We start from the raw sequence: 26,184 nt of genomic DNA, 5'->3' as shown, positions 1-26,184 counted from the left end.
CACATACCTATATCTAATAAGCTCTAATAATCTATAATAAGCTGTCTGAGATTACTCAGTAATTTCCGACAAAAGTTGAAAACCAAAAATCAATATAGTGATTCTCTCAAACACAAAGCAAACAAGCAAGCAAGGATTTCATGTACATGTAACAAACTCATTAAAGAGCCCAATGACCCCAAACAACCTGCAATCTGCAGTCCTCAACAACCACACCCATCTCAACTACTCGCTCTCCAGCATTAGACTGTTCCACTGTGGCCATCTACTGGTGTAGACATTCCTTCTGGCACCTGGTGACAGTTCAAAAGGGAATAGTGATGTGATGGGCCTGTTATGAATAAGCCTTTGCTAGAGTGTCCTGTCATAGACAGTGGATACTTTCGAGAAATATAGCACAAACCCCCTTCTAAGATCAATTCCAGCTGCCTCAGAGAAGCACCACCTAGGCTCCAGCTCCACACCATCATCAGTACTGCTCCTCTTATGAGAATGCCAGCATACATTTCCAGATCCAAATAAATGATTCAGAGTCAGAATACATTACCTGTCCATCTTCTGATGCAGGCAGTGAGGGTTAGCTCTAAGCTAGTGGCTCACCTCAGCTTTGGGCATCTTATTCCCCACATGGAACACTTCCAGACTCCCACAGCCATGATGAGGAGAATGTGTCTTTTTAGTTCAAAGGACTACATACATTTTGTGTCTCCTAGTCAGGCAGAGGGTAATGGAGACTCAAGTTTCAAACTTCACAGACTGCAGACCACTTAAGACTGAACTTCATGGGACCCTGGCTTGTCATACCTTTCTGGTCGGAAGAAGTAAAGCATAGTACTGGTGATCACAAAATTGACAGAAAAAGGAGACTGAACTGTTACCTCATTAATATATGATACAGCACATCACTGCTAGCAGTTTCCAAAAAAGACGGTAAGGAACCATCAGAAGAGACCAAGTGGCATATCAATGACATAGATTGAAATTTCAACACATTGTGTTGTACATTGAACTTTTCCATGTTTTAAAACTGTACTGAAATCATTTCTGAACGTAAGTTATTTCTTTAATGTACCTATGATCCAATGAGGCCTGCCTCTAGAAGAGCATGTGGAGAGTATCTAACCCAGAGTAACGCACTAAACAAATACAGTAATGGTGTACAGATTGATTCTGAATTATCGATATTTCCAATCCTGACGTTTCTTTTTGAGAATCAATCCTCACATGACAATGTCAGTACTAGGTGTTTTCTTTAAGCAGTAAACTAAATATACATCAGTATCATCAAACTGATAAATAACTGGAAAATGAAGGAGAAGGATAGGAAGTTCTTTCCCTTCCGCCCTCTCATTCTGCTTTTCACACACATACACACACACACACACACACACACACACACACACACAGTCACAGGACACGCAGTGAACGTTCTATAGTACCAGATCATTTAGTGTTAATTCATTACAGACAGTTTATGTGGCGGTTTATTTAATGCAAAGGCTTTTAGATATAAATGTTAATGTCCACTATTTTACTGGTTTTCACTGTACAAATCACAAAGAACTCCCCCTTTTAAAAGTATCAGTATTGATATCAGAATATCAGAATATCAGCCTTGGTATTACTTGGCATCGAATCGTAAAGAAACTTAGTGTCATATCGCCCATTCCTAAAATACAGTACTATGGCTTTAACTTTTCTCACCAGTCTTGCTCAGATCCTGTTTCCTGCGCGCTGATTGGCTTAAAGTTCGTGCTCACCAAAATGCTCACAAGCGCTCCGCCTTTCGGATTAGCCAATAGTAGCGCAGGAGGCGGGACTAATTTCGAAATCAACTTAGACGAGGTGAGCGTTTCAGTTTCTGACGGATATTTTTTTAACGGTTACTAATTTTTGAAAACGAGTAAACAGCAACAAACAAGTCCTTCCTGTTGGTTTCACATTTTAGGGGGAGAGTGAAGTGAATCGAGGGCAGGCCAAAAATAAAACTTTAAAAGTGAAACTGGGCAAAGGTACTGTAAAGCAGCTGGTGCACAGAAGTACAGAGACAGTTTTCTCTTAAAATGCTGATTTTTTTTCTGTAAAGCTGCTTTGTGACAACACCTGTTGTAAAAAGCGCTATACAAATATACTTTACTTACCTGCTTAGTCTCTGAGCGTCGAGCGGAATGCAGGTCTGTCTTTATGTCAGCTTAGTGTATTATTTTAGCTTCCTGATATCTGAGTAGTTGGAGGTTGACGCGTTGTCGCTCGTGAAGTGTTTTTTTCTTACATAGTTGAGACTTTTTTGTATAACTAAGAGTTTGCTTGACAGAATATTAACGTCGACGTCTCGAGTGTAGAGAGCTGAGAAGATGGACAACATCTCAACTGTCGATAAGTTCCCCGAATATCGGCTCCTTGAGGCTTATTGCTGTAAAAGAAGGCCGAGGCCAAAGGCAGACGCCTCTCTGTCTGCTGTAACTAAGTTAAGAAAAACCAGCAGTAAAGATTTACCTTTTCTCCAAAGTGCTTCGAAAGGAAGAGATGAAGCTGTTTTCAGATGTGCTGCTTATGCAGTGACAGGTAAGACAGCTGTATCTTAGATGACCAGCACTTACTTATTTACTTATTTACTTTTTTATTTAATGATTGATTTAATATCTTATGTCTAAAAAACAGATGAATTTGAGGATGTGGCTGATCAGCTGACCCACATTGTAGACAGTACACCTCTTTTTCAGGATGATGTTGTTAAAGATGGCGTTGGTAGGTTTGTTCATCAATAAGATTATTTATGTCTTTAAGAATCCTAAGAATGTGAATCTGACGAGAGATTGTGGTGTTAACGGCATGCTCTACTTGGTCTTCCCTTCATCCAGACAACCATGTCATCCAGAGGCTTGTTGAGTTATTGAAAAAATGCGGTGACGAGCTGAATGAAGAGGTAATTGACATAAATTTTCTACCACAGGGGAAATAAAGAATAAATCTGCAGTATGTGGAGTACATGCAGTTCACAAAAAGGAGGCTGGAGATAGACACAGGCCAGTTCACAATTTCAGGACTGTTAGAACTACTCCACACATTCACTCTTGTCCTCTCCCTTTTTGGTTGGCCCTGTTAGATCCAGAAAGACCGTGAGCTTATGGGGTACCTTCAGAACTCTTTCTCTTACACCGTCTTTGAGAATGTGGCCTCAGCTTTCGTCGGCAGTGTGGTGCCCACAAGCACGTGGAGGGAAGAAGCTAGTGAGCAGAAAGCTGTGATTGCCTGGACCGTTGAGATGACCAGCAGGTTGACAGCTCTGGACCTACAGCCTATGAACAGGGTCATGGGATTTGGGGCCCAGTACCTGCACCAGCATTTTGCTCCATGGATTCAGCAGCATGGCGGCTGGGTAAGTTCTGACTACACTCATCCGGATTTGCACACTGTAATGATAATGTATTTTATAAACTCAAACTATGTGTTAAAGAGCTTATTAAAGATATGAACTTCAAGTCTATCTTTACTTTCCCCACTACAGAACAAGGTGTTTAACAGTGATGACAGTTATCGTGAGGTCCAGTGAAAAGCACCTTTATTTTGTCTGTATTTCTAAAATCCACAAGATGGTCTGCTGCCTTCAAGAACATCACTTTTTGACTACCTCCTGAGTGCTGATCAGAGAGTGTTGCTTATGTAGAAGCACCCATTCGTGCAGTCGGATGCAAAAGTTTGAAAACCCTGGACAAATTACATGTTTTGTTAATTTTCTAAATAAAAATGTATTAACATATCCTCTACAGAGAAAACAAAGGCATTTTTATGCAAATTTAAATAATTTCTATTTATCTGCTAAGTTTATGTACAGGCCACATTTCATGTTTTGTTTTTCATTTTTTAAATTCGGCAAATAAAAAGTAATTGTGCATTTTCACTTAGAAAAGCAACAAAAGATGTAATTTGACCAGAAGCACCCAAAATTTAGCATGCAACTGTATACGTGATCTCATGTTCTAATTTTGTAATTACATTTCTGTGAAATGGGAGCAACTAAAAGTTGCCTTGTTGATCATTTTTGTATGCATGACTGACCTAGCACACTGGCTATCTACCACATCTTAAGATTTAAAGACAACTGCTAAAACAATTCTTAGTTAATGATAAGACAAACGAATGTGTGGTTTGGAAAAGTATTCATCACAAATTACTTCACTGCACTCTTAAAACACTTAAAATATAATACTTTATTGACCAAGAATATGAGACATCCATCATTGCAAGCACAAATAAAGCAAGCACCATTACGGAGTATCCATACAAATGAACTGTGGCATTCACTCTGCTGCGTGGCTAATTTATCCATGCATATTTCACACTGGTTTTGAAATCCTGATTAATTGATGCAGCATACTTGTACAATAACAATCAACTTAGCCTACGTGCTGCAACCTAAATGAAATACAGATTAATTTGTGATTACTCTTCATAAGCATATGTCAAGCTTACATGGAGGCACAGAAAGGTAATACAACAAACGTATAGTGGATAGTGTATTGTTGTTTGTTTTCTCTCAATCCCAGGGTCAACAATGTATAAGCAGTCTAATTCAATGCATAATAAATGTGAAATCAAGATTTCTGTATGATTCAGCGTTCACGTGTCTACATTCATTCCATCCTATGCATGATAGCAGAGTTTATATGTTTGAAGACCGTTTGCCTGTGTAGTTCAGCAAATGATCTGTTAACCAGAGAATGCTGTATTTAGTCTGGACCAGGTATATTTCTGCCTTACTGTCTGGAGTCATCAATTTCAGACTTCCTGTTTGCCAGTCATAATGAAGTTGGATGTAATGGTCAGGATGGAATGGCAATTGGATTACAGAATCCTATGTTGAGCTAATCACAATCAAGAACCGCAGACGGATGCAGACATGCAGCCTACAGCATCTGTAACTCTGGCTGCTGTGAAAATGATTAGAATAACCTGGTCACAAAAGCTGGCAAACGCGTTAGAACACTGGACAATAAGACCGGACTCTGCCTCTGTTTGGGTCCATGCAAAACAATACACCACGAGCCACTTGTAGTTATGTTTATTTCATGTAATACGACTTTAGCATGGCTTGTAGTTCAAAGCAGAAAATCTCAAAGCATTTTACATATAATTAATCTGAAACCTGTTCACTTAGACAAATTTCATATAGTTCTAGATGCCGAGGTACTTGTTCATTTTTCCCAGGGCGTCACAGACTGTGGTGAGGTCACTGCGGAGGTCCTGCACCACATTCTCAATGCTCCTGGTGTCCTTCAGAAGGTCAATGCTCTGGGTGTAGGGGTTGTAGTAGACAGAGAAGGGCCTCTTGATTGATTTGGCAAATTCTCTATAAAGAGGAACCATATCATGAGATCTTTTTGTCGTAGTTCATAACCGAACACCAGTTTCTGATAAAACTGTCCTTGTCAATTGATTCAATCTTTTTTATTAATAATGAAAACGTATTTTTCAAGTAAATGTGATCATAAACAAGAAAAGCTTGAATAATTTTACCTCATTTTTTCTTTGGCCTCTTCAAAACTTTCTGACACAAAGTAAACGTCTTGGAAAGTTGTGATGAGGCACTCCTGGTAGCACGTGGTCCTGGGATCAAATGGCTTCACCAAAGCTTTGTCTGATAAGGCATTCTGTGGATTCATTGAAGGCTAGTTAAAGAACTGAGAAGGTGGAGTAAAACTGGGATAATAAAAGTGCTATTGATGTACCCTTAGCTCTCCAATGGAGGACAGCAGCCCTGCTCCATAGGCTCTCAGCTGGCCGTCTTGTTTGCACAAGCCAAACTCAATGGTGAAGAAATAGCACTGACCAGAAGAAACACATTAAAAAAAGAAGCAGAGCAAAAGGCAAGGCATAAAAAATAAATATTTAATAGATAATATGTAAGGTAAAGTTTTATTGGTTATATGCCCTTACATTAGCACACAAAAGGTTTCAGGTGTGAAGTGGCAATAGTAAATGGTAACTCTAGCTTTACTTGAAATGTTCCTGCTGAAATCCCCCCACACTGAAGATTAACCTCCATGCAAATGCACCACTATAGGGCAGATCATGACAGTAAACTGCTGGTTAAATGCCACCACAAGCCCCTCTGACCTTTTCACATTGGTATAATCACTGTATTATGACGAGAGTCTGTCACTCAGGTAGACTCTGTGACATTTAAAGACCCACACCTGCATTGTGAGACGAAAGCTTGGTTTCAGCTGCACTTACTGTAGCCAGCTTCTGCACGTCTTCATCTGAAGCTCCTAGGGAGGCCAGGCCGATTTCTTGCGAGAACTGAGCAAACTTTGGATCTGCTAGGAGTGGCACATGACCCAGGAGCTCATGGCAGGTATCCCTGAGCGCCAGCGTTAAAGATATATTACAAACTTTAAAGCATCACAAATGAAGTCTAATATGTACTAAAAAGAGCTCAATTATGCAGATTTCTTGACACATGGTAAAAACAATTACTGTCTCAAACTTAGGATATGAAATGACGCTCAAGCCAGTGAGGATGCGTGTCTGGATGGTACTCACGGCTCTGGTGTGTAGAGCGGATCAGTGCTGTGACGCACATACTGAGTGCAGTTAAACACTCGGTATGCCAGTCCAGCGAGGAAGTCTCTAGGTGACAGGTATCCTGCCACAGGTCGCACTGTGAATCCTGACCTGTCTGCAAATATCAAGATCATACAAAAAATAAAATCTTAACAAGCCAGAAGATCTTGGTTATTTATTTAAAGATAAACTGACTAGACTAGATTTGCATGTATAAGATTATTAAGCTAGCTTGTGTATAGTTATCTTGTTTAGATGAATTAGCTGATAACAGACTTCTCAAAATAAAATAAAACATTTTTTGAGAGAACTGAAAGGTTTCAAACCTCAAGACAGCTTTACTTTACAACTTTACTACTTTAAATGCACAGATATCTAGCCTTGCAATCTTAAAAAACATTACAAAGCATTGTTTTCTTAAAATAAGTCCTGAAATTCCATCTTTCATAGTAGAGAGGTATAAAACTTTTCAAGCTAGCTGATTAATTTCATACATAGAAATCTATTTTTTTAAAAACTAGTGTGCCATCTCAGAGTTACTAAAGCAATTTATTATTATACATTTATTAAAATGTGTAAATTTTGTAATGTTTTATGACTCACTCCAATAGGTATTTTCAGGAATATATCTTATTTTAAGAATTTCAGTATTAAGACAATTTTAAAGACATTTTTGTTTATTTAAAAGCAAAGTATCCCGTGCACTGAGCTTGAAGCTTGTTCAAGCATTCTCTACTCAAGAATTTTTGGTTTTTGCTCATTTTAGATTATTATTATGATGACATCAGGCCAAAATAGTGTTACTAATCTGGCCATAATGCCTTAAACCAATGAAAGATTTACTGATTTATTTTGACGAGTTTGAATAGTTGCAAAATTCTGTATATCCATTTGTAACAACTTTGGATAGAAATACTTTTGATGAGAATCACAGCTGATGTAAAGCACATTTAATTCTCTCATAAATGTGGTATTAATCATAATATAGCACTGATATTTCTTGTATGTGTAAAGCCCACTCCCAACAATGGATGTCATAAAAAAGAAAGAAAATTCTTGGCCTATAATGTATTTTGCAACAAAACCCTTCATTTACAGCACAGGATAGTTTTTCTCATTTTAAGAACTCTTATTAAGTAAAACATTTCTCATTATACTGGCTGGTAATTTTGCTTGATTAAAGTATATTTATTTATTTATTTTTTTGTGGTCAACAACAAATCAGAGTGCATTCTATAAGGTTGGCACACATTGGGCTGAAGAAGCCATGAAGCATCTCTTCTTTACTCTTATAAATTAGGTCTATGCTAACTAATAGGAAATTAAATACCTGCCATAATGCTGTATATGTGTATAATAATCTATAATATTTTTACCACTGTATAATACTTCTGCAGTACCATCTAGTGTCTTGTAATATTTACTGTCAGATAAGTATTCTTATATAATTACTACTTCTTTTTCATAAGGGTGTAAATGCTTTTAAACTGCTACAATGACGCAGATATAATTACTTCTGCATGAAGCAACTACCTCTTAGAAAGAGAGACACATCTTCAAGCTGAGGAATGTTGTCCTCTCGGTATCCACAATACTTTGTGAGCAGTGGGAGGTTTTTCAGGTACTCGCGGCAGGCGTGGGTGGGGTACAGTTTAGTCAGCTCCCGGAACACCACTCCCCAAGTCTTCACCTCCTCTGGCGTGTACTCAATGCGTGGGATGGGTTGGCCACTATTACATAAAAAAAAAATTTGCTAAGCATACATAGAGGGTCATATGTAAACTATGTGTGGGCTGACTGACAACACTTTACACAATGCCTGCCTTTAGATCGGCTCTTCCTGCACTGCTGGCCTTGGCCCACAGATATTACACAACTCTGAAACTAATTTTGAGTGTGAATGGACGTGAGTTACTAACAATTTGTAGTTCATCGCCACCTCCACAAAGTACTTCCTCCTCTGTCGATACACATTGTCTTTAAAGCCCTACAGAGATGGGAAACATCTGTCAAAGGACTGTATCAATGCATCAAGATCTATCCTAATGAGAGCCTTGGAACTTAGCAGTTCACCAACCGGGTGGTCAGCATCCAGCTCCGAGCCGTACATGAGCACTCTGTGAGAGCACTGGTCCAGCTCCGAGATCTTCTGGGGAAACCAGGGCACTCCTTCCCCATCTGGCAACCCACCCAAAACACACACACAGTCCAAACAGTCTAGAATAAAAGAGTCAGGAGAAGCAGTAGCATTATCACAAATATCACAGCCATTTACTGTAGCAGTTTTAAACTCTCCATGGAAGAACATCATGGTCTTCATAGCAATATCTCAGTGTGGGTCACTGGGGAGAACATTTGTACATCATACCAGCGTAATAGCTCAGATGTAAGCATGTTATTAGACGTGCCTGCAGGTCATAGACTCACCGGTCTCTGCAGACCACACATGTTGAGGTGTGTTATACGAGATGATGTTGACGTGGTCTTTAAGGTGCTGCACCAGCTCATTGAACTCCTTCTTAGTGCAGCTGCACTCCGCATAGATCTCCACCTCCGTGTTGACTCGCTTCGATTTGCGTGACTCAATGTGGGCCAAATTCACATGCTTCTCCTACAGCAGCCGTGCCCACAGAATGTGTTCACAAGAAGCAAATTCACACCAAAATGTTCACTAATAATGATTATTTGCCCCCATGTCTTCGTCAGTAACTGACACATACAGTCTTATGCAAAAGTTTAAGTGCCCCTAGTCAAATTACATGATTTGTTGATTTTCTAAATAAAAATAAGTTAAAACATCCTCTACACTAGTGGTCACCAACCCTCTTCCAAGAGATCTACTTCTACAAATATAGCTGAATTTTACAGTACAGTGACATTGGCTTTGTTCTTCAACAAATGCAATGAATGAATATGAGTGATGGTGATGCATTGCAGGCCTGCATCTAATATGTTGCCCCCCTCATTGGAAAACAACAATGCATCAAAAATGTGGCATGTGCAAAAGTTATAGCACACTTTATATTTTATTTTTTCCAGTAAGTAAAGTTTTTTTCTCCAATATGTTAAATAACTAGAGACTGTGGACTGAAATTTGCAGAACAAATGCCACATTTAAGTAAGAAAATCAACAAAAACATGCAGTTTAACCAGGCATGTTCAAACAGTTCAAGACTGTATGCTTTCTTTTTTATTTCCAATTCACCAGCTCTTCTGGAGGGCTGATATGGTCACTAACCTGAAAGATCCGTAGGGCCTTCACCAGACAGCCCACCTCGTTCTTCAGAGAGAAAATCACTGCTGTTTTCCCGGGATCAAGAGTGGAGCCTCCCTCTTTGTCTGGTTTCTCGTCTATACGACCAAAGGATGTCCTGCGAAGCTTTATATAAGTGTGGGAAAGGTGAATGATGGTCATGATAGTTCAACGTGCAAGGCTGATGAGGTGCTTAAAAACTCTGATTTACATTTAAAATTTAATTTTATTTGCTTGCCCAGAGCTTCTGTGATCTGTGTGAAAACTCGTCATTAAACATAATTACATATTTACAGACACTGGTTTTACAGTAGCAATTACCTCTTTGTAAGTGCCATACTGATAGACACTGTTGACAGATGGTCTCTGACAGATGCTACTTCTGATCACAAGACCACTCAGGACAATATAAGTAATTATACATTATTGTTCTATGACATTTATGTTATGATTTGAGCCCAAATCACTTTTCTGCCTGTGAATAGGATCTATACATTTTCTCCTTGTAATCTGATATTGACTCAATCAGGAATATGCAAAATAATCTGAAACTGAGGAACAGGAAGGGAGCTCTCCACTGAATTCTTACCATATTGTTGCCAAGATGCTGCTGATCAAACATGGCTGAATCCAAAGATAATCCTCGACGTGCCCAGTACTTGCTGGAGAACATCATCATAGCCGGCTGCATCTTCGGGACCACTTCCTGACCCCTCTTTCTCAGCAGCCCCACAGGTGACTTGGGGATCTCTGGACCCTTCTTCTGGTTCTGCAGGTCAGAGGGCACAGGCATAGTTTCTTGAGGCTTGTTTTTGCCTTGCATTTCGGAAGATGCAGGGGCCGTCTCTGATCCCTTCTTCTTCTGCACCTCTGAAGCCATGGGGAACTGTCTGGGTGTGCCACTCTACCTTGCACTCCACCTCCCCCGGCAGTGCCAGAGCCATGCTTATATAGCGTGACGAAAGATGCTGATAAAAAAACAAAAACCCTCCTCTCGCACCGTATTGCCTGTGTTGGTTTCGGAGGGGCTGGTGCTTCTTCATTAAGAAAAGTTGTTACGTCAGTACCCTCACTGATCATGTAACCTCAGTGTTAATTCACTCAACTCAAATCTGCTCTAGAACAAAGCTCAGAACAGACCTCAACCTTTTCTTTTCTAGAGGGATGAAACCAAGATGAAAAAAAATGAGAAATTCAAACAGGAATGATGTCAACTTTCACTCTTGAAAATGTATTCTGAAATTGAGGGCTTTTCATACGTTTGAAGCTGAGCAGTGGACTCTATAAGCCACCCCACACAAATGACTTTAAAACATAGATGGGGTATCACACATTCTATAAGGTGCGAAACGTATACAAGTGAAAATAAGGGGAAGAAACACACAATGCCACACTGGCTTTAATGTCCACTTTATCAATGAACAAAAGTCAAAATGAGGGACGCAAGCACCTGTGGAAAGCAAACCGTGCATTGACGCACATTGTTTATAGTCTCAGCTGAATGAGCGGGTGTTTGCTATAGTGCAGAATGCAGGCGTTCCTTTAATGAAAGAGCTGGAGGGGAGATAAAATTACAGCTCTGAAGAGAAAGCTATCAGTCGCCTCTGAGGCAATTTCCTGTGGAACAGGAAATGAAAGTGCTAGGAGTTGGGAGGCGATTCTGGGCATCTTTGTTGTGAGCATGCAGCCCTGTTATGAGCCGATAAAAGATACTCTGGTCTGCTGTCAGGATTTTCCACCCTCCCCTCCCCATCACATCTCAAAATGTCACAGATGGGAAAGAATGCTACGAACAGTCTAATACATCAACGAGACAACATTTAAATGCCACTTGAATTTCCAATTGTGCATTTTAAGTGCGGAAGCAGTTTTCTGAGTGGTATTCAAAATAACGTAACGCAGTGTATCATTTTAAGTGATGTAATGTTAAGGACGTATGTAAAGTTAGGATGTATATTGTACTATCCGTCACACAATATATAGAGTAAAATTAAAGTAGTTGACAGAAAACTTACTGCCTCAAATGAATTAGGTTACGTAACGGGTTCAAGCTTAGGTAACTTTATACATGAGTTATAAATACTTTCTAGTTTTCAGTGATCCACACCTCTGCAGCAAGTAAGGTTAACTCAAACAGCCCAATAATTACAAAGGGTCACCTTTGAGCTGATAATAGTCCATTTTTCCAAGTTCTGTTTACTCTTGAATTAGTTAGGTTATCACAAATAAAATATTCTTCCTAGAACCATTGAATTTATTCTATTATATTAAATGGACTCCTGTGTACAGAAATAAACAAATGGCTAAGATAATACAAGAATTGCTCGTTTCTGAGAGCTCTAATAGTTTAATGTATATTTGCCATTGTTAGCATTCATGATGATAGCCTGAACTGGTGAACCTGAACACAAAACCTCATCAAAAAAATGTAAAATGCATACAAACTTCACATTTAACATGAGAATAAGCTATGACACAATAATATTTTACACAGAGAATTATATTTATAAATTAGAAAACTGAGTTAATTAACAGAAACCAACAAAACCACTAAGACTGCTGGGAAGATTTTTGGGTGAAAGACTCTTTAGTCTGATTGACTTATCCAAATTAACTGATCTTGACTACATTTACCTAACCAAATAAGGATTATACAAATATTGGGTATTACTAGATTTGTATTAGTAATTTTAATAAAGTAAGCCAAAAAAAGTTGTTTTCTAGTGTACAATACTTTGTAATCATGTCATTAATTAATACTATTAATTAATTTCCTAAATAATAACTTCTACAGTGTAGACTAAAATATTGCAAACTACATACCAGATGTTTTGCAAAGTTTTATTTCATTTCAAGTTTTTGGGAACTTAAATAGTGATATATGATGCAAGCCTCAAGACTTGATCCCCACTTTTCAAATACAAGGCATTTTGGAGACTTTCCGAGTTATTCTAGAATCAACTATAGTATTGTTCACTATTTTGGACACACCTAAAATTTTCTTCTTGAAAATTAGTTTCACTTTCTTCAAATTAGTTAAAACTTATAAAGTTGGAGAGCAGTAGCATCACATTAGAATTCTTTTATAAATGTGCACTCTTCAAATAAAAGACTCTACAAAGGTTTTTTTAGTAAAGCCATAAAAAATCCATGAACACTCAAAGAACCACTTAAATTGCATAAATTGTTCTATGCATGGTTAAATGGTTCCTTCTCAGGTTTTTTTTTCTTGCCATTGTCGCCCTTGGCTTATGCATTTGGGGCTTGGACCCAGATTTTCTGTAAAGCTGCTTTGTCACAAAAAAAAGTGGTAAAAACAGTACAAATCACTAAATAAATATATTTTGACTTTTCTTCTCTAAATCAGAAAAACAGCTGTAAATGGTTCTTTAAATAACTATTTTCAAAATGGATCTATATAGCACCAAAAACAGTTCCCTATTATTATGCGTCAAAGAATCCTTTTTTCAGAACTTCTTAGAACCATTTTTGCTCACAGTATATTTGCAACAAAATTGGTTTAACATCATTGAAAACAGTGATTCCAAACTTTTAAATTATGTTTCTAAATGTTTAAACAGTATTGTACATTATGTAAATATTTACATTGGTTTATGTACAGATACTATATATATTTAAAAAACCTAGATAAACAAATTTTGGATGCAGAGGCTTAACCGATGACAGAGAGGTTAAATGGATGTCTGGATGTAATGTGTCATCCCACAGATTCACATCATTACAAATGGCTCATCTGAAATTTTTAATAAAGAGGTTAACACATCAGTGACATGAGCTGTAAATAGCATGGTGGGAAGGCACCACTTCAGAATGAAGATTCTATCGTGTTTCTTCTGTCTAAACCATTAATCTTCCAGTTCCCAGCCACATAAGATCCAAAATTCAAGATCCATACCCACACACCACATGAGGAGAACATGTTTTAATTAGATCAATTTGTGCATGATTCAGAAAAGAGTAATTAGGGGAGAAAGTAAATTAGCACTTAAAATCAATAATGGAAACTCCATCTTGAAAACTCAACAATGCAATGAGAAGGAATGATTATTTTAAAGACAATATGGTACAAGAAAATTACAAAAATAATAGCTTTAGGATCACTTTAGATCCTAGTTTTACATTCATACATATTCTTTTCTCATGTAAAGCATCTGTGATGCTTTATAATGTGACATTTGGTAGCAAATATCTACATGATACCCAATACTGTTCATCTTCCTGGTATACAGATACTAAGAAAAAAATCTGTAATATACATGTCAGGCTGTGCACTATGATATGAAGGCGACTTTACATCTGTTGCGTGACGTTTCTTGTAAGAGTCCATGACCATTGGAAAAGGCCTGGTCTTGTCTGTGTGCAGGTCTTGGTGAGGACTGAGGTGATTCAAGCACTCCATACTCACTGGTTTCTAAAGTAGATCTGTCTGTGACTGCATGCAGGCCCAGAATTTCACTTACTGAATGGGGCAAGTCCTAAACATGAAACCAAGATAACAAATATGAAACAGAACTACAGTACTATGTTACAGTATATATAGCAGTAAAAACTGAGATCACAGTTCAAGCCAATTTCAGAGATCGCTTTGTACATATTGTCACTGTTGGAACAAAACCTGTATCTCCAATTTTCTCTGTTGTTGTTTTTTTTATTTAAGTAACATGTAGAATATATTTTTTGTAGACTATTCAGGAGATACCCGGATTTTGGACCAACAGCAACATTATCGAGGTTTTTCCATTTTAATGTAGTCTTTTACACTGATATAAAAGGTGTCTAAGTTAGAATTGCACACCAGTCTTATATACCATGTCTATTTTAAAAGACCTTGCAGTTAAAGATGTGCGTCAAGACGTAGCTTTAAGACTTACCTTACAATTCTTTATCTGCATATATATAGCCTCTGATTTGATAAGGATTTCTTCAATGTCCAGTTTCATGGAGAGTTCGTTTATATGCTGCAAAAGCATAGAAATTGACCGTTACTGCCACAGCAAGAACGCATTAACATGAACGGAATAAACAATGAAGGTATGTAGAAGAACTCATATTATGAAAAGCTGAGCTGATCTTTTCATATTTCAGTAACTGTTTGCATTATTGTGTACAAGAATAAACACACAGACAAAAAAATAAAGCAAAAGTAAACTTACCTTTAGGATTTCATTGAATCCATAATGCCTATCCATTATTTTCTGTTTTTCTGAATCCAAAATGGCACAGCATACCAAAAGGTGAAAGTTTTGGCAAGGCAGTCCTGTCCACATCACCTTAGAACATAAACATTTAATTAGCATACTGAGACTAAAGGAAAGTCTGACATGTGGAAGTCATTTTCAATCGTTACTAACGTGTATGGAACCAGCTACATGGGAATGTGGGCAAGAATGGTACAAAATGTTTAAGTTGTGGATGGGAGCAGGACAAACAGTGTAGATATTCAATGAAAGTGGGCAGGAGCAGGATGAAAACTTGGGGAAGCGGGACTAAAAAAAATATGTTCCACACAGACCTCTGCACTTTGTGTCAATTCATCTTACTAAACATAAGTGAAAATGTTAGTTCTTAGATTATTGAAACGTTTAATGAATGTAGCAGACCTCCCAGAGGCGAAGCACATCCTGAAAGTGGAGTTCCCTCTTGAAGCGGATCAGTAACCACCGGAAACAGAAATACAGGTACCCTGAATCCTGAGCCTCTGTAAAAACCAAAACATGGGGTTTAACACAAATGGCAACCCCACAGTGCACACTCACTAAGCCACTGAACATGTTATTCAGCAGAACACGGCAAAAGGAGCTTATCAATAATGCATGTGGCAAATCATATCATGTTATGTTCAGCCTCTGTGAAAAGGCCTCTCATTTACCCAGATAGTTCCAGAAGGCTAAGTCTAGCAGCCGTAGCAGCGTGCTCAGCTGGATCAGCTGGGTCTTCATTCCTTGCATCTGCTCCTCAAAGTTCTCATGCTGAAGATCAAGAAGACAGCTGTTACTTTACACAAAGCACTGTATGACTGTACATGAGCAGTTTACATAATAACCTTTAGTCTTAAGTCACACACAGTGATAAAAATACCTAAGCTACTAGAACCAGAACAAAACTGTCTGAGAGATGCATATATGAATGTGTGGTGGATGGAAGACTGTATAAGTACCATCTGATCCATGAAGGAGACAAAGCACCAGAAAGCATCCACCTCGTTCTCCATTACGTAGAGGATAGGAGAAAGCAGATCACTCATGCCCTGCACGTAGCCTGCACCACAGCAAAGCAAAGTGGGTTACATGCAGGCACAAGAAGAAGAACACTAATTATGCACCGTTTTTCATCCTACATTAAAAAGCGCTTACAGATTAAGTTAATGGGCTGAATAATTTAACAGGCTTTTAATGGCACAAAGACAAATTCATTGAAAGTTTCTTGCAACACTGAATTTAGATAGATATGCAATGTCAACTTTTATCTAAATCTACAATTGTGCTGCACTTACCCAAATCAAAGTCATACATGCAGTATGTCATTAAGATGTCATGCAGTAAAATCAGGCCAGGGTTGTCTAGACCCTCGTAGAACTTGTTGGTGCGGTCAGTTCTGTTGACATCTTTTTCTGAGGTTAAAAATAAATAAACAAACATTAAAGAACCTGTATTGTTTACATACTCATCATACAGTATGTCTAATATTTATTTCTGCTTAAGTATTGTTTGGTACCATTGCTGCCTCAACTACATGCTTTTACCATAAAACTAAAAAAATAAAAAATAAATAAAAGCACAACAACCAGTAAACTGTAATCTTTAAAAACAAACTGCAGCTACATTTCACCACATACCGATAAGGCTCTTATAATCCCGTAACCTTGAGTTCCGCTTCTCCTGCTCTTCACTGACTGACTTCCACTGCAGCTTCATTCTGAAGTACTCATCTCTTCAGCCCAAAGATAAGGGAACACAAACACAAGCTTTGTTATTTGCAATACAAACAAGGAATAATCCTCAGGTGCTAAGCCTCTGACTAAAGTAAATAATGATATCTCCTAGCTGATAGTAAGGGTGAAATCTTTTTGCAGAGATTGATCTACACTAACATTTTCCTTTTTTGCAGGTTTTTCCTCTCTTCATGGGTGCTGTCCCAGGGATAATAGCCCAGTAAAAACTTCCAAGCTTCTTTTCTTAGAGCATGGCACAGACCCTTAAGCACACAAAAAAGAAAAAGCACAAAACAACAAAGATGTTAAACGACATCTTAGTTTAGGCTGGATTTTGAAATGTGAACTGTCAAGAAAGCACAGACCTACTAGGTAGATCCTATTATACAATGAATAGCAAATGTGTCTTTGCTCCTATAAAAGTTGTTTCACAGACAAAAGGTTAAAAGAGATCGAGTCATTCTCAGCAGCGAATGCAACAACGAAAACTTACAATGACACCCTTTGTGATTATATGTTATGATCATGAAAGACAGGGTGATGCAGCAATGCATTAAACTAGGACCCTTAAGGGATGTGGTGTATATGGCCATGTGTGTTTCTGCCTCGCACATCATCACTTGATTTCACTAATTAGGTTCCCTCCTTTGTCCGGGAAGACAGCTCATTAGTGAAATCAGGAGGTGTTGTGTCAGGCTGGAACAAACCTGCAGACAGTGTAGTTACTGATGAACAGAGATGAGTGCCCCTGGATAGAACAGCTGTATTTCCTTCCTGTTTTGAGATGCTTTGTTAACCACATATAGGGTCTATGTTATGTAATATTTGGCGTTTAAAATCTAGAGGTTCATGGACGAAAATGATACTAATATCAAAACATGTTGCCCAATATACAGGGAACAGACTTTATAGGAAGCTTGTCGGCAATACATGATATTACTGGGAGTGAAACACTGTTTTTCACAATGGGTCGACAGAAGAGATTTCTATTTTTACCCCTTTGAAAATGAGGTGCTTTAAGTGAGGCACATTGGACATTCTTCCCTCAGAGTCCTGGTGCTTTGCCCAGTTTTCCAACATTACTGGTTCTCTCCTTTGTACTTCTGGCCTTGTACCCAAGTCGATCTGCAACAAACAAGTACAAAAACACAGTTCAAGTCATGCCAATGAAATTGTATACATAGAATAAAGACAGGATTGAGACTCTCAGAGGAAAAACAGCAAAAATAAATTATCATTAGTGAAATATTTTTCCTTTTAGAGGAATGAACACTCTCTTTATATGCTTTGATATCTTTCCAGTGTCCTTCACAACTTTCTAACTTCTGTTGATGTGACACTAGTCAAACAGAATTAGGTCTGTGACTAACTGAGATCAAGACAATCGCATTTCACAGTCATTTAACACAAATCAGGCTGAATCTAAGACATATTTCAAAGTAAGTGATGACCTGCAAGACAGAAGCTAAGCTGAAGTACATCTACTCACTCTGGTGATGACCTCAAAGCCAGGCTCCTCCTGTTGGTTGATCTCCAGCCCAGGGATCAACTCTCCTAAAATGTCTGCCATTTCCTCAGGGGGACGCTGCTGGCACTCAGACTCAGAAGGCCGAAATGCATCAAAGAAGTAGTTTGTGACTTTGGAGAAACCACCCAAAGTGGTTGTGTAAGGATCCTTCTTGAACTTCTGCGGAGAAGAAACAGTTCTGCAGTTTTAAAGATTTAAAGATTTAAAAGTGAAAGGACAACACTGCATGAGCTAATGTTTATACTAAACACAATGACAACCACGAACAAGAGTTTGCATACACACAAATTATTTGTGGCTTTTCCCCAATAATTTCCTCATACCTGAACAAGGCCATAGTTTGTGTCATCTAGAAGATTCTCAAAGGACTGTGAAAAGGCTTTGCTATAGGCGCCAACAAGAAGAAGGTTTTCATCATCAGGACTCCTTCAAAAACCAAAAGGAAACGTTGTGTAAATTAAGATCTGTTACAGAATAACATCAATGAAAACAACAAAAACAACAACAACAATAACAAGCATTACTAAAAAAAACTGGATGGAACAGTTAAGCATGTGTCATCACAGGTTATATCCCACTCCTGCCTGACTGGCATGAAAAGCAAAAGCAACAAAGCTCAGCCCATATTTCATTATGAGAACTGAGATAAGAACTTTAATAACAGCTATCTGTTCCTCAGTAGCGCTGCCTTGAACATGCTCATGGCTGGATTTAATCTGCAGTGATATTTAACGCAGTGGAGAAGAGCTCATACGTTTCTCTCATGAAGCCTTAACTACAAATGGACAGCTGCTGTCCTACCTGACACCAGCCAGTGCCCTGCCCTTTCGCTTTCTGTCTGTGAGACACATGCCATTTAGGAAGCTCTCTGAGAGGAACTGAAATCCCCCAGCAAAACTCCTCACATTACCATACAAATTGTTTTGCATTTAGGTCTTTACTGTTTTAGAGAACTAAGCTTTGAGGGAAAATGATCACACATGATTCAAAAGGGGAAACTGTAAAAGACAAACACTTTTGGCTGCTTTTACTTAACTAAAAAATACCATGGTTGAAGTTTTGTGGTTGAGCTAAAAAAAATAAAAATAAAGTGATGCTGAACATGTAGCTTAATCATTGATGGATTTGGCATTTTCGTCACCTGGGCAATTAAGTACGCTAACTCGTGTAGCTTATTCAACACATCTAAAAGATCACAGCAGGTATCTCTAAGACTAGACTGCACTCTACTGGACAAATATTAGAGCTGCACTAACAATAGAATGCTAAAGCGAGAAAAATAAGAAAAGAACCTAGTTTCATATAGTGAGACATGAACTTTTGAGCATAAAACATGAGATCATATCAGCCTCAATAGAAAAAAAGACCTTAGCAACTAAATTCAGTCACACAAGCATGGACGATTGGCACTGCTCTAAGTCAAAGCTACTGTTATCATATACAATGATTCAACTTTTTTACCACAAAGAGTATCTAATGAACTTTAAAAAAAAACTTAATAAAAAAATAACTATTAACTTAATAAAAAAATAAGTTAATAGCTTAGAACTGCATTAGGCAGTCAGTGAACTGTATTTTTTTTAACTGAGGTCATCTTATAATTTATGTAGCTTTATGTATAAGCCACAATTCATTTTATATGACCACTGATTCCTTAGAATTTTACTGTTCCTTTAAAACTGATATATTTCAATGACCTCTGTTCTAAATAGCTTCCATGTGTGGTATGTTTTAAAACATTAATACTGAGTACATACAAGACCAAACTCCTTGATTTTTAAAAACAAGAAGAAAAATTCCATGATATGGTCCCTTTAAAATTCAGGTGAATTTAGTACCACACTCGTCGTTCACTGCTTTTGGCTCTATTCAGGCCGACACTTGCCCCCTGACTCTGTACTTACTCGCTGAGTTGCACTGATTTCCTCAAGCTATCCAGGAATGCTTCGCTGCCTCCCTGATGAAAGTGAATGGCTGGCAACGTTGTGTCATCTCTCAAGCAGAAAATCAGGTATGACCAGCCTTCACATTTGACTGTGACAGACCTGAGATCAGCTACACTAAAAGAGAAGGACCGCTTGTTCCGATCATGCAAGTGGTTTGAGCCACCTAAAGGAAATAACAAGAAGAACAGGATTTATAAAAAAGCTCAAATCTAAATTTACTTTGTTCAAGCAGAGTGGCAGCATGTCTGTCTTTCTGCCAACTTGTTTACTATGTAACCATTATATATGTCTACATTTTTTCCTGTGTGTGCACAGAGCAATACAGTAAAAGCCCTTCCAAGAATTAAAAAACTTGCAGACTTTATACACACATCAGGCCTTTAAACGTTTACATGTGTAATGTCTTACCTTCGCCATTAGTGTGGACTTTCCTCTTGAAAGATACAGTGTTCACCATGTCCCATTCAGTCTCATAGCTCTGCTGCTGGTCCACAGAACGATGGGGCCGCTGTGTCCACTCCACCACTGAGCTGGAGTCCTTCACATAGGAGGACAACAAAAAGGACATTAATGATATTCATCAATCAAAAATATAGCTGTTTTCAGTATGGAAGGTGTAAAGGGCAGAAAGAACTGGGAAAATATCTGTGAGTCTAAGAAGGACAAACAAACGAGTGCGTCTACAGATTAGAAGGTATCACTGTAAAAACAAACCTTGCAGGCACAGAGCATATTTGAGGGATCCACTGTATCCTCCAAAGGTTTATATTCCACAACAATGTCTCCATCCTATAGCAGAAAAAAAGCATTCTTTTTTTCATGTGAGGTGGTGGCCCGCTGCCTGGACTTTATTCTTGAAATACTGTGCATAGTAAATTTAAGGCATAGAATTTGGCTTCAGTGCGTATTGGCTAAGTCTACAAAATGGAAATAGCAATCACATATGATGATAGTTTTGTATGCTGCTCACAGTGCACAACATAATTCACTTCTCCTACTCATTAGAAATTGGGTTGTATTTACTGCACACTGTCAAGTGTTTGCACTTGGTCTGCTGTTGATCAGCACCTTATCAACAATCCGCAGGAACCCTGAAATTAGTGAATCCTGATCTTCCAGTTCTTCTGTGTTTGAGTGGATAAAAACTCCTTCGTGTTCAAATATCACCTGCAAAGAAAGAAACACAGCAAAACATTTGTGTCTTCTTTTTGCTCTATATATTCAAAGGCAGCCCCTCCCTTTTCCAGCATTCAGCTCTAACCTGGACAGACAAGTAACTCAGCAGTTACCTGTTTTAAGTCTGAGGAATGTGAAGCTTCATGCCTGTGAGAGGCACTTCTAGAGTAAACACATATTAGCCTTCTGGCTATGTACAATTGGTAGGTTTGTGTTTATGTTTATCTCCCCACAGTTGCTGATCCTCAGACCCTTCATTCCTACTTAAAATTATGCTTGTTTAACTAGGTACCATCTGGACAGGATCTTTGCAACTTGATCACACCTAAGTTCTCCTAAATCACTGGGGACATTTTTAAGAACCCGACAGTGATAAAGCCTTTTCCCAGGAGAAATGTCAATAGCAAAGAACAACTGGACCTGTATGCACTTACTAGTTAAATAACCTAGTCAAAGTTAAGCAACCTGTCACAGTAATACAACTACCAAGTGATTACGAAGACAAACGTCTTGCTCAAGCAAGAAGAAACTGAGATGTCATGCGAGGGCGCAAGGGTTTAATGTATTGTACAGCTAACGTTATTAACAAAACACAGATTTACTAGTTATATTTAACAAATTATTTACCATTCCCAATCTATCGCATTGCACGTTCCCTTTTAACTTGTTTGACAAGGAGGCGGGTGCTCTGAATTTGCGCTAAGTTAGCTCACTTAACTAAAGTGAGATCACTCAGCTGACAAGACAGGCTAGCTAACCAACTTGGCTAACGTTAGATCATGTAACCTTTTGAGTGAACCCGTATTTTTGGCACGAATCTGCATTGCTGTTGTTAGGTAACGTTACAAAATCCCGAGATCATTCAGTGCTTAAACCGGATAGTTCAACAGTTCACTACATGTCCGTTCAACCATATCTCTTGTATATATAGGTGTAAATGGCTGCATGTGATCGTTGTGCCTCCGTGGCATTCCTGGCAGAGGACAGCTGTTAGCATAACACAGCTAGCTCGCTAGCTGACTGAGTGCTTTACCGTATAGGCTGTTAGTGCTAACAGCTAATAGCCTTCTGCTAAAAACAGTAGCCAGTCACTGCCCTGTGTTGGCTTTCACTCTTTGCCAGTTGCACAAACATTTAGGCCCCGAACACATCTACATCCACCGACATGCGACAACATAGTCGAAGTGATTTTAGTTCACAGCGCTGGACAGCAGAGCCGCTTCGCTCGGTACCTTGGGAGGAGGAGTTGTGGCCGCCATGTCCACTGCGCCGTCCCGCTCCACTACAACACCGACAGCTCAGCTTCCGCAGGACGGACTCTGCGCAGGCGCACTACCGCACCAACAGCGGAGGTCGCTCTAAGAGTGAAGCGTGTTATTTTCGAAAGCTGCCTTTTGTAGTTAAATTATATTTCTATTGCAACGACCTTTAACATAAAAAGTATATTTGCAGTGCATAATTGTAAACATGTATTTAATGTCTTACAAACCTCAGGAAACATAATGCGTATGTAATCATCATTTTACATTGTATTTAATTTTATATTGACTTTTTCAGTTTTGATAGTAACCCACAATGTTACATCTGTATATGAAATGCCATTATAAAGTCTATATCACCCTTTAACCTAAGTTAAACTGCAACATTGTAACAAAAGCGTTATTATTATTTTATATATTTTTTATATTTTATACATTTCATACATTTGCTTATTTCAATAAAGCACAAGTCGGACGATGTGGCCTGATTGTCTGACCTGATTATGGTATAAAAGCGAAGGGATATGCTGGCTTTTATTTTGAAATTCCGAGAACTCGCACGGAAAGTAAACACAACAGCGAGCTCGAACTGGCGGGAAGCTTGAGGAAAAAGAGCAACACACCGTGGGTCTGATTATGTCTAACACACGTAAAGATTTATCCCGCTGACTTATTCGACGTTTATTAAGACGACAGTTAATTTCTGCCTTTCTGTCAAAGCCGCAGGAGAAAGAGCACCGTTCAGACATATTTGAGAGAAACTAGATTTTCTTTTAGTCGTCTTGTGGCTAGTTAGCCTAACGTTAGCTACTTGATTAGTTAATTTAGTTGGTCTCTCGACGCAGAATCCAAACCCGCGTTTTTTGCCATAAACAAATCATATCATGGTTCAAATAGTCATCTCAAGGTAGGTGTGTCAAATATGTTAATTATATTGGAGCAAAATTGTAACATTCTGCGGCGATAAGGAACATTATCTACGCTGCATAGACACTGTGTAGCTAAACTAGCTGTTTCCCTGCAGTAAAGCTGGGGAAGGTCCTGCTGAATGGTTGTTGGTGGAGTTGCAAGGAGAGATGGTGTCGAGACAAAATACTGGGCTGGCTGGAAATCTTATGGGAGACCTACACTACACGAAAGAGGTGGGTCTATTGATGTTACCCATCGTTGCAGTCTGTGCTGCAAATGTGGTTAAATGGAGAGTTTATTTTATTTATTTTTATTATGCTTAAAACCCAAGGTCAACACAATGGTATCTAATAGTCTGTCATCCAGGGAAGGGCGATATAGTAAAAATATAACAAGACTTGAACACATTTTCTTGATATACCATAGGTAACAAAATATTTCGTTTTTCTGAGGTTTACAGAGGAGTTAGGTCACATAAATGTCAGATAAACTTACTAGTGCTGAATTTTTTAAAATATAAAGTGTGGTAAAACTGAGTTTGTATTTTGTTATTTTAGGAAAAACAACAATTTAAACAATCGCTACATGTGTTTATGAGACAAGGAGTTGTTTAAATGGATGCACAAAGACACTGGAACCATATTGGTATTGGCAAATAGTTGCTAAAAAAGTACCACTAGTGTTAGATTTGACCAGCATATCAAGCTGAAGTTTGATAATGTCTTCACTGAAAGGTGGAAGAGCAGAAGATTTAGGTAATGCTGGGCTACTATGTTAAAATATCTGTATTTTATTAATTTTACTGCATTTGAAACTCTACAAATACATTTATTTCTTTAATGCTAATTCAGATAGTTGTAATTTCTACTAAATGTTTTTGCATTGGCAGACATGAAATACATGGAAAAACACTGGATATCGACATCATCCCACAGTTCCCCTATAATTGCATCACTAGTTATTTAGTGTTCTAGTAGTACTGGCAGTACAATCAAAAAAGTGCAATGTAACGTAATTTATCACAAAACATTGTCATATTGCCCACTTCTACTATCATATGTTTTTTGTTTAGTAAATTGATTGTTTATTCATATAGCCTTGAGTCACATTTCCGTCTTCTGTCCTAGGGTGTACCGGTGCTAATTGTGGGGCATCACATCCTCTATGGGAAGCAGGTCAAACTGGAGAAACCATTTGCTGTCCTGATGAAGCACTCTGGTCTCCCTCAGGATGATGAGGTAGCCATGGAAAGTAGCCAAGAGAAGCCTACCACCTACTCTGTTTCTGCCCTGATCAAAAAGAAGCTGATCTTTAAAACCCGTCCTAAACCCATCATTACTAATGTGCCCAAGAAAGTTTAGCTAATCTGCAGCGAGCTCGATATTTATTGTGAAAACATACCATTCTCAAAAGGTACGTTCTTACCATCTTGTCACATGAAAGCACAACGATCTCTCAAGTCTGTTAACTACTTCTCTTTTTTTCACTAACTGTTCTATAAGATGAAGTTGGATGTGGAATGGTGAAAAATCTTCTTGGGACATGAAACTAATGTGTGTTTTAGCCAAATATGGTAAACATGAAAACCATGTTTACTGGCGGCAGAAGATAAGTGCTTCTTGTTTGAATATATTTAATATTGTTTCATCACTGCAAACATGTGAATAATAGATGTGCAAGTTCATTATTTAGGACAAAAACATTTAATTAAAAAAAGTTTATTTTTTATAAAAAACAGTTTAAAGGTATAATAACGATCTGCAAAAATAAACACAGTTAATATTGCAATAATCATATAAAACTTTTTAAAAATTGTTCTTGTACATATTTAAGTATTTACACAATAAATTTATGAGGTCAAACAGTATGGCTACTGTTTCAGTTGTTCACACAAAGAAAGCATGTAATGTGATGTCACGACAGTCTGATAAATGTTGGTATAATGAAATACATTTAAAAGTGTCTCTTAGTTGCCTATTGCAGTTTTTGTAGAAATGTTGTGTATTGTGAAACAGGCAGTTGACTGACCATACTCAGTTTTGACCTAGGTAGAATTGTTCAGTGTATAGTTTCCCAAATTCCTCTTAACAAAAAAGCATCATAAAATGGGAGGGCGAGTACTACTTTTCACACTTACTATAACAGTTAAAATTATCGTAACACAACAATACTGTTAGAAAACTTGGCGCTGGACAGTATATCATGAAATAAAAACATCATACAGTGACAAGTATACTTTTTCCATAAAAACCATAAAAGTTGTACAGAGACAGTGTGTCAGTATTCTTGCACACATTCAAAATTTCTTAAATATTTTATATTAAAAATAAAGACATTACTTTCTGTTGATATTACTATTTGAGACAATTAGCAAAATAAAGATCATGTAGTCTTTGCACTGACTGGAGGGCCAAAGTGTGAGTCAGTGTCTTCCGGTTTAACCTATTCCAAATCATTAACCTTGGCAGAGGGGAAAAAAAAAAATCTAAAAGTTGTTCAATCAACATTAAATTCAACATCAGGTTGTAAACATGCTGCAAATGGCTATAATTTTCATAGCAAACCAAATTTACATATCCTGATCTATATGTTCC

The 26,184-nt window shown here is 38.1% G+C and overlaps 4 protein-coding genes across 6 annotated transcripts; 2 read left to right on the top strand and 2 right to left on the bottom strand.

Moving 5' to 3' along the window:
* The first annotated feature begins 1,796 nt into the window (after nucleotides 1-1,796).
* si:ch211-218c6.8 (apoptosis facilitator Bcl-2-like protein 14) lies at nucleotides 1,797-4,614 on the top strand. 2 transcript variants are annotated; one of them, XM_036585181.1, is made up of 6 exons: nucleotides 1,797-1,845; nucleotides 2,315-2,565; nucleotides 2,662-2,748; nucleotides 2,862-2,926; nucleotides 3,107-3,379; nucleotides 3,509-4,614. In XM_036585181.1, exons 2-6 carry the CDS (start codon nucleotides 2,355-2,357, stop codon nucleotides 3,551-3,553), a joined length of 681 nt encoding a protein of 226 aa, XP_036441074.1. In that variant the 5' UTR covers nucleotides 1,797-1,845; nucleotides 2,315-2,354; the 3' UTR covers nucleotides 3,554-4,614. The 2 variants fall into 2 exon arrangements, with proteins under 2 accessions (XP_036441074.1, XP_036441072.1); XM_036585179.1 differs by having other exon boundaries at nucleotides 1,811-2,012.
* A 482-nt stretch (nucleotides 4,615-5,096) lies between these two features.
* Nucleotides 5,097-10,790, bottom strand: tph2 (tryptophan hydroxylase 2 (tryptophan 5-monooxygenase)). 2 transcript variants are annotated; one of them, XM_036585178.1, is made up of 11 exons: nucleotides 10,410-10,790; nucleotides 9,806-9,946; nucleotides 8,995-9,178; nucleotides 8,645-8,745; nucleotides 8,487-8,554; nucleotides 8,101-8,297; nucleotides 6,547-6,682; nucleotides 6,238-6,364; nucleotides 5,730-5,825; nucleotides 5,518-5,651; nucleotides 5,097-5,350 (listed from the first exon to the last, which is right to left on the bottom strand). In XM_036585178.1, the coding sequence occupies exons 1-11, from the start codon at nucleotides 10,698-10,700 to the stop codon at nucleotides 5,176-5,178; spliced, it is 1,650 nt and encodes a 549-aa protein (XP_036441071.1). In that variant the 5' UTR covers nucleotides 10,701-10,790; the 3' UTR covers nucleotides 5,097-5,175. The 2 variants fall into 2 exon arrangements, with proteins under 2 accessions (XP_036441071.1, XP_036441070.1); XM_036585177.1 differs by having other exon boundaries at nucleotides 8,645-8,784; nucleotides 10,410-10,787.
* A 2,776-nt stretch (nucleotides 10,791-13,566) lies between these two features.
* On the bottom strand, nucleotides 13,567-22,782 carry tbc1d15 (TBC1 domain family, member 15). The gene is made up of 17 exons (XM_036584947.1): nucleotides 22,655-22,782; nucleotides 21,315-21,413; nucleotides 20,961-21,035; nucleotides 20,655-20,784; nucleotides 20,205-20,409; nucleotides 18,624-18,726; nucleotides 18,262-18,459; nucleotides 17,769-17,897; nucleotides 16,932-17,035; nucleotides 16,677-16,771; nucleotides 16,335-16,451; nucleotides 15,999-16,099; nucleotides 15,711-15,810; nucleotides 15,442-15,539; nucleotides 14,995-15,111; nucleotides 14,713-14,799; nucleotides 13,567-14,316 (listed from the first exon to the last, which is right to left on the bottom strand). The coding sequence occupies exons 1-17, from the start codon at nucleotides 22,679-22,681 to the stop codon at nucleotides 14,113-14,115; spliced, it is 1,989 nt and encodes a 662-aa protein (XP_036440840.1). The 5' UTR covers nucleotides 22,682-22,782; the 3' UTR covers nucleotides 13,567-14,112.
* Nucleotides 22,783-23,238: 456 nt separating this feature from the next.
* On the top strand, nucleotides 23,239-25,645 carry chtf8 (CTF8, chromosome transmission fidelity factor 8 homolog (S. cerevisiae)). Its single transcript, XM_036584949.1, has 3 exons — nucleotides 23,239-23,588; nucleotides 23,706-23,823; nucleotides 24,718-25,645. The coding sequence occupies exons 1-3, from the start codon at nucleotides 23,566-23,568 to the stop codon at nucleotides 24,949-24,951; spliced, it is 375 nt and encodes a 124-aa protein (XP_036440842.1). The 5' UTR covers nucleotides 23,239-23,565; the 3' UTR covers nucleotides 24,952-25,645.
* Nucleotides 25,646-26,184: the final 539 nt, after the last annotated feature.

This window comes from Colossoma macropomum, unplaced genomic scaffold (assembly GCF_904425465.1).
Source record: "Colossoma macropomum unplaced genomic scaffold, Colossoma_macropomum, whole genome shotgun sequence".
Taxonomy (NCBI): domain Eukaryota; kingdom Metazoa; phylum Chordata; class Actinopteri; order Characiformes; family Serrasalmidae; genus Colossoma; species Colossoma macropomum.
The sequence above is the reverse complement of the archived record's forward strand: the minus strand, read 5'-3'. Positions and strand labels throughout refer to the sequence as shown.

Coding starts and splice junctions, on each gene's coding strand:
- tbc1d15 (XM_036584947.1), bottom strand. CDS start 22,681: ATGGCGGCCACAACTCCTCCTCCCAAG. Junction 18,460..18,623: donor CAAACTATGGCCTTGTTCAG/GTATGAGGAAAT, acceptor TCTTCTCCGCAG/AAGTTCAAGAAGGATCCTTA. Junction 14,800..14,994: donor GATTCAATGAAATCCTAAAG/GTAAGTTTACTT, acceptor ATGCTTTTGCAG/CATATAAACGAACTCTCCAT.
- si:ch211-218c6.8 (XM_036585181.1), top strand. CDS start 2,355: ATGGACAACATCTCAACTGTCGATAAGTTCCCCGAATATCGGCTCCTT. Junction 2,927..3,106: donor GTGACGAGCTGAATGAAGAG/GTAATTGACATA, acceptor TGGCCCTGTTAG/ATCCAGAAAGACCGTGAGCT. Junction 3,380..3,508: donor TTCAGCAGCATGGCGGCTGG/GTAAGTTCTGAC, acceptor TCCCCACTACAG/AACAAGGTGTTTAACAGTGA.
- chtf8 (XM_036584949.1), top strand. CDS start 23,566: ATGGTTCAAATAGTCATCTCAAG. Junction 23,589..23,705: donor GTTCAAATAGTCATCTCAAG/GTAGGTGTGTCA, acceptor GTTTCCCTGCAG/TAAAGCTGGGGAAGGTCCTG. Junction 23,824..24,717: donor ACCTACACTACACGAAAGAG/GTGGGTCTATTG, acceptor CTTCTGTCCTAG/GGTGTACCGGTGCTAATTGT.
- tph2 (XM_036585177.1), bottom strand. CDS start 10,700: ATGGCTTCAGAGGTGCAGAAGAAGAAGGGATCAGAGACGGCCCCTGCA. Junction 8,555..8,644: donor AGCTGGATGCTGACCACCCG/GTTGGTGAACTG, acceptor CCATCTCTGTAG/GGCTTTAAAGACAATGTGTA. Junction 5,826..6,237: donor ACGTGCAGAAGCTGGCTACA/GTAAGTGCAGCT, acceptor TCTTCTGGTCAG/TGCTATTTCTTCACCATTGA.